The 15,932-nt window shown below is 39.4% G+C and overlaps 1 protein-coding gene across 11 annotated transcripts in view; it reads left to right on the top strand.

The window, feature by feature from the left end:
* Positions 1 to 15,608, top strand: part of TPM1 (tropomyosin 1 (alpha)) — a 19,716-nt gene extending 4,108 nt beyond the window's left edge. For 3 of the 11 annotated variants that reach the window (XM_009994380.1, XM_009994382.1, XM_009994387.1), the window contains 7 exons: positions 3,530 to 3,663; positions 4,641 to 4,758; positions 5,225 to 5,295; positions 5,547 to 5,622; positions 6,736 to 6,798; positions 7,041 to 7,110; positions 14,659 to 15,608. In XM_009994380.1, coding sequence (XP_009992682.1) covers positions 3,530 to 3,663; positions 4,641 to 4,758; positions 5,225 to 5,295; positions 5,547 to 5,622; positions 6,736 to 6,798; positions 7,041 to 7,110; positions 14,659 to 14,741 — 615 coding nt within the window. In that variant the 3' untranslated portion in view covers positions 14,742 to 15,608. Of the gene's footprint in view, positions 1 to 3,529; positions 3,664 to 4,640; positions 4,759 to 5,224; positions 5,296 to 5,546; positions 5,623 to 6,102; positions 6,179 to 6,735; positions 6,799 to 7,040; positions 7,111 to 8,364; positions 8,448 to 9,899; positions 10,182 to 13,338; positions 13,413 to 14,658 lie in introns of those variants that run through there. The other 8 variants (XM_009994381.1, XM_009994383.1, XM_009994384.1 and 5 more) reach the window with 6 other exon arrangements.
* Positions 15,609 to 15,932: the final 324 nt, after the last annotated feature.

Here is a 15,932-nt window from a genome sequence, read left to right as displayed (position 1 = left end):
GGCTGAGCTGCGGGGCAGGCTGAGCTGCGGGGCCGAACTAGACCGCAGTAGGTTTGGCCAACAGCAAAACGCTGAACTGGATTGAGGTTGAATTTAGGCGAGATGTTTGGTATTGGGTGCTTTATGTTCGGTCCTAAGCACGCTTTTATGTTTTGTCGGGTTATTTTTGTGTTAGTTGTCTGATTATCCCATCCAAACGAGCTCGGTGTTGGGAAGGCGGTACCTAGGACTGAACCCGAGATGGCCACGTCAGAGTACTTGCCACAGTACCTGAAAAAGCCACAACAATGTTATCTTATTGTTCCTGTTGCTATACATCTGTATGCTTAGCTTGTCACAACTCCTAGCTGAGATGGGAAAGGAAAACCGAGCGTGGTTTTAGGTAGAGAGAAGATAGATGTGAATGGCATAGACTGATGTAACATAGAGGTGTAGTTATGGGTGGCAGTTACAGCAAAAAAATGATAGGGCTGTTGTTTGCTTTGCGACTGACCTTGGGGAATTGTAGCAGCTGTATCTTTGTGTTTCCTGCTATAAAGTGTGTAGCGTCCTCTGCGGCGACTTTAGTGTTTTCAGTGGTTGCATAAAAGTGACACAAAATACTAGATTTCTTATTTATGTAGTTTATTACAATAGAAAAAGTGCTGAGGATTTGGTTTCCTTACAAAATTGAGTTTTCTGCATGTTCTGGGTAACAAGTCAAAAGGAAGAGCCTTTTGATTACTTGCAGGTGATCTTCACAAGGAGCAAAATATGGCTTCTTATGCTTGTGTAACTCCTGCATTCTTGCAGATCACTTCACATATCCATTTTTTCCAGTGAGGAATCATGTCACAGGCATTAACATGTTTCATAAGGCTTTCTGTTTTTCAAAAAACCAACTACCTGTGCTTGTTTTCTAAGCTTTTTGGAGTACAGGACACACAATTTTCCTACTTTCAGTAACATTCTAAACAGCATTAAGGATTTCCCATTAAAATGAGAATCTTTGCTGTTACCTTTTGTGGCAGATCGATTCACACTGGAGGAGCGAGTACAGTTTGCTGGTGAAGTCTTCCTATTGGAGCTCAGCCACGTTGCTATAAGGCTTATGATCCTAAAGGTTAATGTTTGTCTCTTCCTTGGAGTTGATTTATGATGTGGAATTCTGCAGGACGTTTGCATGGTATTTAAAGTTTTGTATGGAGGGGTCAGTGCTGGGGTGAATAAAGGCAGAAACCTGAGGTCACAGGCACAAGTAGGGCTGTGCCTCTGCTGTAGTGCTAGTTGTGTGTAGGTTTTCTTATGGTCACAGATGTATTTCTGCGTGCTTGAGGAGGGAGACCTCGAGAACGTTGCAGCAAGCATGCTGAGGTGTGAATCTGACCCTTCCCTTAGTGTAATGCCTTACATGTGTAACATGTGACCAGCTAGGGTTGTTTGGGGTGGTTTTTTTTAGTTCCTGTGCAAGGTACAGATAGTGAAAAAGCTAAAGCTGTGGTCAAAACGTATCACAGCTTACAGCTTTAGTTTGTTAAACCAAATTGTCACAAGTTTCAAGGCTGTGAATAGCAGTCATTGCTTCAAAAACAATCTCTTCTGGTTTGAGTGCATCCATCTCAAGGGTCTGTTGGCAATCACATTTTCAGAATGCGTTTTTCTTCTTTCTGGCAAACAAAATCTCCCTTACAACAGTAATAATTAACACCCGGTGGTGAATTATCCATGTCATTGCTCACTGTAAAAATATGTGGTGTATAAGTGCTGTGGCAAAAACGCAGAAGTTTACATTAGTCTGTTAGCTGTGGGAGTGCCCCTTAATGTCATTGGGGTTTTTTCCTTCCTTACCATATAAGGAGAGAAGTCCTGCTCTGCAAAAGAATAACTTGGGCCATATAAGGCTGGTTGGTCAATCCTTATTGAGTTACTGGAGCAGGAAGTAAAGACTGAACTTTAACCACCCTGTGTTTTCTAAGCATATTGTATACTCTTATCATTATGAGGAGTCTTGACATGATAATAATTAACTCGTAGTGTTAGAAATTTCCCAAAGGTAACTTTTCTGAAAGGTTATTTTCTTTATCAAATAAGAATGTTCAGATTCTTACTGTTTAAAGCCAGAAGTCTGAAAATATAGGTTTGAAGTACTACTGCTTGATTACACAGCTCAAGATTTTATATTGGTCTTAATGTGGATCTGTAAGAACGAAGCCTCGTCTGCTCTTGGTTCCACATGCTCACTGCGAGCATTAATGTTCAGGTATATATTTGCTTTCCTGTTTAGGTGTTAGTTCCAATCGTTCTAGTGGGGCAATGTTACTGTTATGCCAAAGGTTGCTTTGTTGTCTGGTGTGTAAGTTATGCTCACTTGTGTTATGTACAACACACTTTCAGCTGTAGCCAGCAGTATCCAGCTGCCTCTGGTCAGTACAAGCAACCAATAAGTTCCTTAATCTTTTAATTAAAGTCCCAAACCCATACTTTTGGTATCTACTTTTAATAGAGGGTTGGTTCTCCCCTGCTCCAACTAGACATCATGGGAAATTCAGATGTTTACTTCCCCATATCTGACAAGATCATTTTCGGTACTAAGTACTAATTCAGTACTGTTTGGGTTTTTTTGGAGTAATTAGCTTTGTAGAATAACATTTATATATTTTGCATTTAACACCCTTTTGAAAGACATCGACTTGAATGATGAGATTACTACGAGGAGGCTGTTACAGAACTTATATTGCAACTTAAGTGTAGGTTTGTGAACATCAGAAGTAAAAGCTTGTAATGATAAGAGGCAGAGGAGTTGCAAGTGTTACACAGATTAAAGAAACAGGTAGTGCAAGAGAGGGAAATCTGGGGCAAGCTTGGAGGTGGCAGTATGGGGGGGAAAAAACCCAAGATGATTTAGGCAATTGTTGCTGTAGTAGGGCCCTTGTGAGATGGAGGCTCTGCTGGTGCCTTCCTTGTCATCTCTTGCATAGCTTGCCTGTAAGCAAAACTTGTGGGTATTCAGGCATTTCTTGAATGTTCTCATGCTCTCTCTGTATCAGCTGTCTTCGTTGTAAATGCTGGCCTAAATGTATTTTTACTTGTTTACACTGAGTCCTTCTTATGGAACTCAAGAAAATGCTGGAGCGGTTCTTATAAAAATATGGCAAAAGGTCATAAATAAAGGATTTGGGATAACATGGAAGAATGGGGTAATTGGTTTCATTTTAAAAAAAGAGGGGATAGTGTAATCGGTTAATGTTGGCTAATACAATAACAAAATATTTGGAGTACGATGCATAATTCTGCCATTGCCATTCTTTCTGTACAGATTGTACAGTCCTTAATGTGCTTCATTTAACGGAAGCATTAATCACTTTTTCCTCTGTTAAGAAATAACTTCACAATTCAATGAGCCAGGTACATCTCTGTGTATGGGTGTTTTAGTGGATGAAGCCAGAAATTACTGAGGTGCTGTTAAATGGCAGTAGCAGGTATGTGTTCTCATCTTTTGGAAGAGGTCATGTGTGCCTTGTGAATTAATTTCTATTTTTCCTCTGCTTAGGCTGAGAGCGAAGTAGCTTCTCTGAACAGACGCATCCAGCTGGTTGAGGAAGAGTTGGATCGGGCTCAGGAGCGCTTGGCTACTGCCCTGCAGAAGCTGGAGGAGGCCGAGAAGGCTGCAGATGAGAGTGAGAGGTGGGTGGGGCCACTCTCCAGTGGATCATTACCCCTATGACAAAGATTATAATTGCCAGGGTGTGGGTTAGGGAAATAAATTAAACCACTCCTATGTCTCTGAAAATGTGTAATCCACTCTTCCTTTGCCTACATGGACCTCAGTTACAGCTTGTCTGTAGGGATGTCCAGAACATGTAGGTTTGAATTCTTTTTTTGTGTCTCGGTTGTAAAGATAAGATGTAAGTGGGGTAGGGCTTTTGATGTATCATCCCACATCCTGAGAAAACTGCTTGGCCCAGCCCAGGCTTCTCTATGTGGATGACAACTTTTTGAAGATGATGTGTACTGTTGTGCTGTCAGGTGATTCTTGATTTCATTGTGGACAGAAAATTTCACATGCAGAATAGGACAGTAATGATGCAGCTTGTTGAAAAAACAAACACCCAAGACTCACGGTGTAATGTGAAAGGCTTAAGAGAATTTAGGTCAGTGTTTCCTGTTGTGAAGGAGTTAAATTTTGTTTATGCAGAGCACAGCAAGCTTCAGTCTCTAGGGCTCTGACATGGCAAAACTCATGGGAATCTGTGTAGCCCATAAACATAATGCCTGTCAGTCCTGCAGGGTCTGTAACATGGTGTTTCATGGCAAATGTAAAAGCACAGATGTCTTCAGTCATCTTACTGGGTCTTCAGAAGCAAGACCCTTTCTTTGTCTTTCTATAAGACTAGTTTTCCTACAAAAAAAGAATAGTACAGCTGAACTATGATAAGAGCTAAACAAAATAAATTTTCTTTCTTCCTGTGACATGCTTCTTTCCTTTAAACTTCTGAAGTGTGAATGCTCAGGACTGGATCTATGGTGTGAGAAATCAATTATCTTCATGTGCTTCATTCACCTTGATACACTTGTCTGAAAGTTGCGCTCCAGTAGTAGTAGAGCTGGAGATAAAGTGGCAAGCCCTGAACCTCACATTTCCTGTTTTTCATGTCTTTCAGAGGAATGAAGGTCATTGAAAATAGAGCCCAGAAGGATGAAGAGAAGATGGAAATCCAAGAGATCCAGCTTAAAGAAGCTAAGCACATTGCTGAAGAGGCTGACCGCAAGTATGAAGAGGTCAGTTCTTGAGTACAGGTTTTCTGTTGCTAAAGCCCTTTAACCTCTGCCTGTAATTACTTTTTTTTTCCTCTATTTTTCTTTTTTTCTCTTTGTCTTTTAAGTTCAGAAGATCACAAATGGCACTCTTTGCAGCTGTGAAGGAAAAATAGGCACCCAGATACCTCAGGGGACAAGGTGCAAAGTGGCAGGAGATCTGTGCTCAGATCTTTGCACTAGAAGGACTGAAAGTATTATTTGGCCTTCTGGGTAGAAAAATACTTTCAAGTTGCCTTTTGGTGGATGAAAGGAGAGGTCTTGAAAAATGTCAGATAACAAAGGCTAAAATAATGAACATGTCACATAATCGAAATAACACATTGGCCAAAAGATGGGAAGAGGCCCATATTCCTGCTTTAGGTTTCAGGAACAAGTGACATGCTGCAGCAGCTTAAAATCCCTGATTGTCATTTGTCTTTTCCTGTAGGTGGCTCGTAAGCTTGTGATCATAGAGAGTGACCTGGAGAGGGCTGAGGAACGTGCTGAACTATCAGAAAGGTAAGTGTTGAACTGCCCCGAGAGGTGTGTGAGATGCTACAAGACAACTGTAACAGCATGAAACATTGGCAGTACACTGTGTGTTCAGCTCAAAGCTATGTTTGGCTCATTTACTCTACTGGTTGAAATAAATAGTCAACGCCAAAGTAAATGTTCATATGTGTGTGTGCGCGTGTGTTTTGTCACTGCATGCTGTACCTGCACACTGATTTTGTGAATGGCTTTTGTGCATTTCATGTGTTCACTAACAGCCAAGTCCGACAGCTGGAAGAACAGTTAAGAATAATGGATCAAACCTTGAAAGCATTAATGGCTGCAGAGGATAAGGTACTGATACTAATAAAGAGTTTTTAGGTTTAACTGCAACCCAAGCCTTTCAGCTTCCATAGCTGGTTAGCTCACTCAGTAGTAACAAATAGGTGCTCACTATGCTCTTTACTCTTTTTGCATCTTGCTTTGGTGGTTTTCTTTGGTCTCTTTTTTTGTTTATTTATTCATTTTTACCTTTAAAACTGATCTCTTGTGCAGCCAAAAAGAAGCTGAACTGTCTCGTGTAAATAGCAAGCCAAAGGCTGTAGATAATTTCTGTCTAGTCATCATCTTAATGTACACTTGACAAGGAATTTGACATCATAAAGAGTTGGTTTTAATCTGTGAGTCTGTGACAGATTCAGCTGCTTTTGAGGCATTCTTTTGCTCTGTAATTGTTTTCATTTTTCTCTGTCTTTTCCCCCTATTTTCTCCTGTTTCTTTTGCTTGACTGAATCTTCCATCCGCCCCTTTCCTGCCTTCCTTCCGAAATAACAGCAAATGTGCTGAGCTTGAAGAGGAGTTGAAAACTGTGACCAACAACCTGAAGTCGCTGGAGGCTCAGGCTGAGAAGGTAGGCTAGAGACTTATGTGAGAACGTGTCCCTTCCATTGTCATCTGGATTGGCCCATGGGGTTTTTTTGTAAGCTGATCAATATTCAATATTCCAGCAAAGACATTGTCAGTATGAGCATTTGGACTTACTACTCAATTCATATTTGGCTCTAATCAGAACCTTGCCTTCCTTCTAGTTCCAGATAGGTTAGTTTTATTTGACCACATGTTCTGTTAAGTAGTCTGACAGGATTAAACATTATTTATAGAATGTCCCTCAAAATGACACTTGTGTGCCAAGTTTAAATTTCTCCAGATGCCACTACTCTTAAAATTGTAGTGCTAATTTCAATTCAGAAGTTCCTATCATGTAGCACTGGCATGTAACTTATGGGAATTTTGATCCTTGTAATAAGCTGTGTATTACCACAGTCTGGTAAGTGGAATTAATGTATTTATATCCATAATAATTTCTTGTTTATGGATGGTCCATTAGAAGAGAGTCTCAAATATGGGGGTTTTTTTGTATATTTAGAACACCTGGTCTAATATCAGTGATTCTCTTTCAAATTACAGTACTCGCAGAAAGAAGATAAATATGAAGAGGAGATTAAAGTCCTGACTGACAAACTGAAGGAGGTAAAATTAGAGCTGCTGTTTACAACAGATCTTCCAATGCAACTTGGAGTCTTAATATAAACACTACTTTGATGCTCTAAAAATGACCACGTCATTTTGGAGACTTGAAATGTCTCCCCTAAAAATTAGTATTACTTTGTCTTCTCTCATTGTACTTTTATCCACCTTTAAGTTGGTGCTTCTTGATTCATAAATACTACACGTGTGTTTCCTAAAGTAGTCCTTTTATGTCTTGATTGCAGGCTGAGACCCGTGCTGAATTTGCTGAGAGGTCAGTAACCAAGCTGGAGAAGAGCATTGATGACCTAGAAGGTATGGGTTTTGTTTTTCTCACTTACTATAGAAGTACAGATCTTTTATTCTCCTATTGTTGTTTTTTTTCCAGTACCCACTTCTGCTCACCTGACTTGTCATACTTATAGAAATAATTCTGCCTAAAGAGTAAAATACACAAAAGGTGTCCAGTTGACATGAATTGATGATGTCAGTGCTTCAGATGAGCAGTGTTTTGCTCCTGCCTGTTCCTTTTTCTGTCATGTTCTGAAGGCTCCTTTCATTTTTTTGCTTTATACTTTTCTACTTGTAGGAATATAAATGTATAGGGTAAGTTATTAGATCATTAATATTTTCATCATTGTCTTACTGAAAAGCTGACGAAGAGCTGTGTTATTTTTTTATTAGTTAGGAATGTAGCAAGTTAACCTAATTTATTACTTGGATAAAGTGTGGGTCAGGGCTGGCATTTTGTGACATACACCAGTTGCTGTTTTTCAGTAAAGCAAATGGGTTGTGTACATAATCAGGAGGACAGCTTCTTTAACCTCAGAGAGTTGGTTTTAAGGTTTTGGTAAGTCTTTCAGAACTGCAGTGGAATAGCAGAATATGCTTTTTCTCCCTCCAGTGAAAATAATTCAGTAGTATTTTGTAATTAAAAGTTATATGGAATTTACTATTTAGATGCATTACACTAAGTCTAGGATTTTGAGAACCTTGATTGCATAAACAGTATGAAGTATGTAGGTAGCTGCTGAAAATTTATGATCACTGACTTAGGAAGGAAGCAGAGAAGTAAGATAAGTATTTAGAAGGAGCAAAAATCTCTGTAAGAAACTGAGTTTATGACATCACACAAATCGGAGTGGTTTAAAAAACAAAAGTGGTAGGAAATAAATCGTAGCATCCTCCTTGAGCCCCATTTTTTGATCTGTGCTCCCTAGCTCCTGTATGTCCTCCTAATGTGCACTAAAACAAAAATTGAGGACATCCAGACATGGATCTTGCTTCCCTTGCATGCTTTTTTCCGTTCATCTTCTCTATATCACACTTTGCCCAACTGGCAGTGTAGTTAATGAACTTGTCACATCAAACTATTTACTGTTGGGTTTTTTTAATTCTTCTTTGCTAATTTGGTTTTGTGTTTTTGTCTGTTGCAACATTTCTTTTCTGTGCGCTCTTCCCTTTCTGCACGGCTTCTGGATGGTATCCCATGCCACCACCTTCACCTTCCATCCCGTGATCCTACTCCATTTCCTTGCACACCTCTGCCTTCCCCTGGGGGAATATTAGATGAGCTATATGCTCAGAAACTGAAGTACAAAGCCATCAGTGAGGAGCTGGACCACGCTCTCAACGATATGACTTCCATGTAAATGTCTTCCCAGCTTGTGCCTGCGCCTGCTTCCCTGCCCTCATTGTGCAATTCCAGCCTTGTGAAATTACACTCCCTGTGTGGTGGGAGACATGTTTCTTTAGCCAGACTAGGTGTACAAAATACCATGAACAATTTCTTTACCGTGGCAGAGTGTGGGTGAGTGTTTTGCCTAGCCTGGTAAATACTCATGGTGATTTTGTAAGCTGCCTAATAAGCTCGTGTTCACTTTTTCAATCCCTATCTGCAATCCCTGTGTCTTGTGGTTGGCCTTTGTGGCTCTGTGTTTATACTTTCAGTTTACCTCTGTTCAAGCACTGACTACCAGGCCCATTATGCTTAATTTACCAAAGAAAGTTGCCTCAGTACATTTGCCATCAGAACATTTTTCTCCTGGCACGGTTTTTCTCTGGCAAACTTCTTAACAAAAGTTTCAGAGAAATTTAGATTTAGCTGTTTCTCTGTTGATGGCATGGAAAGTCTTTTATCTGGATTTCCTTGACTACTCTGAAAATTTTAGCTGTGATCACTAAACTACAGGTGTGGAAATTGATATAAAATACTTTGTTATTTAAACCCATAAAAAAATTACGTCTGAATTCTAGGTTGCTTCTGCATATTTTGTGGAGGGTAGTAGTAATTTAATTTGTGTGTACCAAGACTGGGGTGATACTCACTTCAGTTGTGAGGAGTATGTTAAGCAGCATGAAAGCAGAAGAGTGACCAATTACAAGGAGTGACTGGTCCGTGCAGTGTTTGATGCAAACTGACTCTTCTTCCATCAAGCTAGGACTCTGAACAGAGGTTGGCTATGCTAAATCCATCTTCCCATGCTCACACCTCTCACTTGCATGAACCCTGCACAGTTGACATGGGAAAGAGGAAGAGCTGTGACTGTCCAAGTGCTTGTGAGCTGTGATGTGCAGTCCAGCATTTCTTTTTGGAAGCTAGCATGCTTTCAGCAAGGAGTAAGCTTTGCTCAGACCTTGAAATGTATTTTGGTGCACCCGTATTTGAAATGTTTTTTTCTTTGTTTTTTTGTTTTTATCCCTATATCTGTTCATTACTTCCCTCTCTCTATCCCACCTTTTAAGTAGGTGTCTAAAGTCTGCTTTGTATGCTTTGGGGTTTCTCTGTGTTTCTTTTTTTTATTTCCCCTAGCCCCCTAGCATACGCTTTTGCTCAATGGCTTATCAAGTAAATGGATTTCTTTTTCTCCTCCTTCTCAGCATTTCTTCTATTTTGGGTATTTCTAAATGGAAAACAGACTTTAAAATGTGTTCTGCTGGCACATGAGGACATTACTATGGTGTTCCAATCCCAGCATGGTGTGGTGTTTCTCTAGTAGTCGTCTTGGCATGCTGGGCTCTGCTGTGCTGTTGCTGCTTTTTTTGGAAGACTTTACTGCACCTTTTTTATTTTCTACCTTATCTCACTTTTTCTTTTCATGCAGATAATTTTCTTTGCTTCACTTCTCCAAAGACATCTTCGTCAGGTTGGATAAAACATCTTTCCAAGCTTTGGATGTGTTTCATGGGCTCATTGTCCTGTCCTCTAGCTTAGTTGACTCTATTCTTCTAGCACCTGTCTCAGAACATGCTCTCTTTGTGCTCTGCTGTACAGAAACTCTACATCTCTCAATGTAAAATAAACATCCCAGCTGTATCCCTTTTGCTATTCCCTTGCCTTTTATTTATTTAAATACCTATATAAGTTATTAATAAAAATGGCTTTTTTTCTGTTAGGGATTTATATTTTTTTTGTTTCCATTTTTTCCTGCAAACACTTTTGCTTGAATTTTGACAATGCGAAGCCAGTGACATCAGTTTACGGGATGAGAATTCTACTCTTGATATTTTGAGATCAGAACTGACCAGTTTATGGTCTTAGATTTTCTCAAAATCTGATGCAGATACAATGACAGATGTTTTAATTTGTTACTGTTAGACTAAAATCTGCAAAGACACAATTCCTTGGGGTCATGGGAGTGTGGCTGAGACAGCAGTTAAGTCCTTGACATGCATTTTTCACTTTAAAGTTTGAAATTTTATACCCTAGCTTGATGCTGAAGACTTTCTGTCTTTATATGAATGTGTTAACAATTTGAGACAGATTTAATGGGGCAATATAAAGAAACCTTAATTTATTTTTTTCACCCAAAAATAGTCCTTTAAATGTCTTGCAAAAACATTTTCTCCTCTTTCACACCTTGGTTGCTTGCTAAGTTCAGACTTGGTTTGGGTTTTTACAATATACTTCTCTTGAGTGGCATGATAGCATTGGAAGTTCAGCAGAGAGGTTGCAGTAGCTTTCCACTTACACTTCTGAAACTTAGAAGAGTTTCAGAACTGGAGTGTAGGAAAATTCTCACCATAATAATGAAATGATTCTGCTGCAAAGTGGAACATGCAGAGTTCAGTTCACGTTAAAGTGAATCAGTTAAAGCTAGACTGGTTTCTGATTATGCCTCTCACTGCATATATTGCTAAAATTCCTAAACAGCTAAATAAACTCACCATCGTGTAGCTGAGTTTTAGTTTTTTAGCTTGTAGAATAATGTAAATGTGAATTTCTTGTTCAACAGTGCAGACTAGGCTAAATTTCCTCCCCAAAACCTGATGGCCAAATAAGGCTTGCAGGTGCCTGCATCTTCTTCATCCCGGCCATCTTTAGGTAACTATTTCATCACAGCCTTTCATCCCAAGACACATGTCCTTATGTTACTGACTATGGGGGGAAGCCCAAGCACGGGACATGTACCAGCAGTCACAGATAGTTCAGGTAATGAAGTTTAATAACTTACTACTCATCAATCAAGATACAGTAAGTAGGTATTGCAACTGAAAAGTGAAATGTTGAATGTGAGGTTAATGCAATATAACGGGTGACCATTTGTGAAACGACTGAAGCTGAAGTGGTTCACATCACAAACACGAGAGTTCTGGGGAGTGGGGTTGGCTGTCACTTGGCAGCTGAGCCAGAGTAATTTACACTACAACTCCAACCCCTTCATCTGTTGTGTATTTTGGTTTATTGTGTCAGCAGTATTGTTTTTCCCCCTCAATTCCTTGCAGTACTGTTGTTTTTTAAGAGAATTGAAAAAAACAAAATCCAATGCAGGTACCTGGTAACTTTTACCACAGTAGATTTGCACATCTGTGTTTGTATCTTCCCTCTTCAAACACATATAGTCAGCTCTCTGCACTGCAGGGTGATGAATTGCTGGACAAAGTACTGGAAAAGGGCAGTGCAATGCAGGTACCCCGGTAGCTGCATACAGAATTCCTAGCTGGCCTTGATCTCCATGCAGATGGTGTGGTTTCTCACTGCAGCATGTTTCAGCACTCTTTAGGGTCTGACCAGGTGTGTGTAGGTCATGTACCTGCAGCTTGTTGGCAGGAGTGCAAGGCTGGCTCTGATGTCTCAGTTATCTGGACTCTTTGCTGTGCTGAGGCTGTCTCCCTGGGGCTGCAGCAGAGCTGGGACTCGTGTTTGGCCTAGGGTGGCTGCCTGCTGAGGCAGCCCTCAGCTCTGTCAAGGCTCTACCTGGGGATAGTCAAGGGCTGACTGTATAGACTTGGTAAATGCTTGCCATGCTTTACCTGGGAATTTTAGATGTTGAGAAGTACTGTAAAACTCTGGCTTAATTAAAAAAAGCATATTTCTATGATTTTCTGTGATGATCAAGTTCTTTGTTCAAATTATGTTGTCATGTTTGAATAACAACTAAATATATTCTGCCAAACAAAGTGCAGGTTTAGGTACTCTGAGGTTTTGATGTTTTTTTTTTCGTGTAGATGTGACATTATCCTGATAAGAGAGACAAGACCCAGGTGTTAGCAGTCCAGGATCAGACCTCTGAAATGTGCCCTGATTTTACTGAGCTGCTTGTTGGAGTTTAGGCTGGGGAGGAAGCTGTGAGAAGGTGCTACTCACTGCACAAGTATGTCCTACAGGCCAGCTCTCTTGACAGCCTTGCCATTGCTGTCTCCAGAGCCTGCAGGGAAAAGAGGGTTTTTGTGGAAGCTGTTAGGAAGCTTATGGAAAAGAATCAGAAAGTCATTTCCTGTAAGGGAATAATCTGGGATCAAGAGGTCAGGAGTGTGCAGTTTGAATCTAGGCTATTGAGAAGAATATGGACAATTTGAAAAAACCATACAGTCAAAAATCATGATGGAACATTCTTTCACTCTGCGGAACAACTCTCCCTGTCACAGTGTAGCTGAGGCTGTTCTCTTTAACCATGAACCATACTTTTCGTGCTTTCATTTCATTTTCACTGACTGTTTGGGTTTGTTTTCATATGAAAAGAAACAACTGGGCAACTTAAAGCTGTCGAAGTGTGTTGATACCAGTAACAGAAATATGTTTCCCTACTAAAAATACTATTTCAGCTGTCAGATTCCCCAGGAAAGGAGTAGTTGAATCAGACCTCACAGTAGTTGGCTACTGGCATCTCCTTACCCTGGTTGTGACACAGTTGCTTTCCCTCCACTGACAGATTAATTCCACTGCAGCTTAAATAGCTTACAAAGAAAAACAGGACTCGTAAAATAAATCTTCCACACACTCTACATAAAGACTAAAGCAGGAGTTGTTTTTTTCAGGAATATAGCTGCAGTTGTTCCATTTCTATTCCAATTTACCTGTCTGACAGCTCTTCCCTGCAGAAGAAGTCTTAGCCAGTTCCTCCTAGGTTATAATATATGTTCCTTGGATTAGCTATTTAATTACTAGAGTTCTAGAAACAAAGGTAAAATATTTCTGTTTGTTACTGAACTGTCTGTGGTGTGACCAGTTTCTTTATTAACTCTTATTTAACTGTTTTCTCTGTCTAATCTGTCTTCATTCTGCCTCTTTTTTCCCTTCTAACCTGCTTGCTGCCTGTACAGACCAACTCTACCAGCAACTTGAGCAAAACAGTCGCCTAACTAATGAACTAAAGCTGGCATTGAATGAGGATTAAACTTTAGTGTGGCTATATTGTTAACTTGTTTAAAAACTGCTTCTTCTAAATTTCCTTAAGAATGAATCAGTAAATACAGAAATAAGCAAGAAACCCTGAAATCTATTTTTTTCAGGCTGTTGATTCTGTGGTAAATTAATGAATGAAATTCTCACTTTCTCTTGGAAAAATATGAAAATGCTTCTTCTGGATGAGGCTTTTCATTGTCATGTATGCACGCCTACTTTGGAGGAGCAACAAGCTCTTTGGCTGTGCAATAGCTCCTTTCCACTTCAGTAAACAGCTAGAGCATTTATCTAGCAGTATCCAAAAGTAACAGCCTGAGAGACACTCAGTTTACCAACCACCAGGAATTGGCCCTGAGATTTTGACCAGAATGTGGACAGAAGAAAAATGTTCACCAGGGTTCATATTTCCTTCTTTTAGAACCACCATAAAGGATACTTACAGCTGTTCTGTTATCTGGAGACTTTAGTGCAATAATTTTGCATTACTATGAATTGGGCTTGTATTTTAAAAAAACAAACAAACAACAAAACACACAAAAAAAGAAACAAAAACCAAACAAACACACTAGGAATGGGAGCACCATCTGAAAAATCACGGTCAGTTTAAAGGTATGGTTGCATTAGTATGAAGTTACTGTTACTGGATTCTGGTAGGCTGCAGCTCTAGAACATTGTGCTCATTTATTGTATGAAATAAATGTTTTGAATGACTCTCCTATAGAAGTGTGCATGCAACATAAAGCTACTAACTTTGATTTCATTTGTTTTCTAGAAGACGTATATTTCTTAATGGTCACTTCACTGAAGAAATCAGATTTAATTTTTTTGTTCTTTGCAAGTTCTGAGTGAAATGAAACTTCAAAGTATGGATCTGCAAAGAACTTAATTGTTTTATTTATTGTTTTATTTAAAAAAGAAAAAAACCTCATCCATCACTCCACATTCCTATAAGCAGAAAGCTTCCAGAACATGCAAGAATTGCATCTCTGTTGGCAGTGCATTTTCTTAACAAATGCAGCTGTAAACAGTTTTGAACTTGCATTACTTGCTATTTGCTTTATGAATGTGAAATTGCTCTAGTTGTGTTGTCTGGGGATATTGGTTTTTATGAGCATGCACATTTCCTAACTTCCTAAATCCTGCTGCAATAGAAATGATGATTGCATGCCTTCATGTGCTGAGAATCAGTGCCTCCAAAGAACTGCTATTCATGTTTTAATTTTCTAATCCCACCACAGAGAAAGTGGCGCATGCCAAAGAAGAAAACCTTAGTATGCATCAGATGCTGGATCAAACTTTACTGGAGTTAAACAACATGTGAAAACCTTCTTAGCAGCAACCACATTATTTGTTTCATTATTTTTACACCTGCTTGCCGTGAAACCCCATAAATACGTCTTTTTTTTTTTTTTTTTAGTTTCACTACAGTCACAAGAACATCTGCTAAATTACCAGGCAGGGGTCAGGGAAACACCAAAATGGGCAAGCCATATGCGGGTTAAGCTACATTACATTATGGTTTAAATGTGCCATTTCCCAACAAAAAATGTTACCTACACTTTGTAGAGAGTTCAGCAATTCAGTATGCTTAGTCTTCTGAAGAATCCTGGCTGTGGCAGAAAGTGTCCCACCTCAAGTGCCAACTACAGTTTTTAACAAGAAGAATGATTTGTGTTCAAGAGAGATCAGGTGGAAATGGTGCTATTTTGAACAAAAGGCTCTGCTGAAGTCTGTTGTTTGATACCAGACAAGTCAGGAGTTGTCCGCCACAGTAATTTATTTTTATCAGAATTACACTTATCTGTGAGGATTTGGACTTCCTGTGCCTTCTAATTCAATAAAACGAAGGTATTCAAGCAACAGAGAGAAGTGAAGGCTTCTGGAGGTTTTAAATTGTGTTTTTGCAACTCAATACAGAAGTGTAGGTCAGCATTTCACCTTGAGTATTCATTCAATTGTATTTTTCATGTTGAAATGAAAGATTCAATAAATTCAGGAGAAAACACAAATTTGGAAGAGATTGTTTAAAACCTATTTTATTTGTGTGGATTTGGGGGAGGGGGAGGAATTTATAAACCGATATTCGCCTCACTTTTTTTTCACACTTTCTTTGAGCAGTTTTAAAAGTATACCTGTATGTAAACATTGTATAATGATATGGAATAAAATGCACATTTTAGGACATTTTGTAAATTTTGCTCTCCTGTGATTTGTTTTTGTACATTAGCTTTCTGTGTATCTCAGTGACACATGCAGTGGGTCTCACTTGGATCCACTGTTAACACACTGGCTTGCTGTTAGGCTGATGTGTAAAAAATGCAGTGATTTGGACTGATGTGGATCAGCAGCTGCTGAGAGGGGCCCTTGGAGAGCTATATTGCAGGAGCCTGTCATTTGATTTTATTCCCAGGTGGGTGAAGAATGCAAACTATCCCCTAATGGATGATAGAGCTTTCCAAAATTACTCATTGTTGACCAAAGCTTTTCAGTAAGAGCATTGCAGAACTCCCAC

Source organism: Chaetura pelagica, unplaced genomic scaffold, assembly GCF_000747805.2.
Source record: "Chaetura pelagica isolate M959 unplaced genomic scaffold, ChaPel_1.0 scaffold222, whole genome shotgun sequence".
Taxonomy (NCBI): Eukaryota; Metazoa; Chordata; class Aves; order Apodiformes; family Apodidae; genus Chaetura; species Chaetura pelagica.
This window is presented reverse-complemented; position numbering and strand designations above follow the sequence as displayed.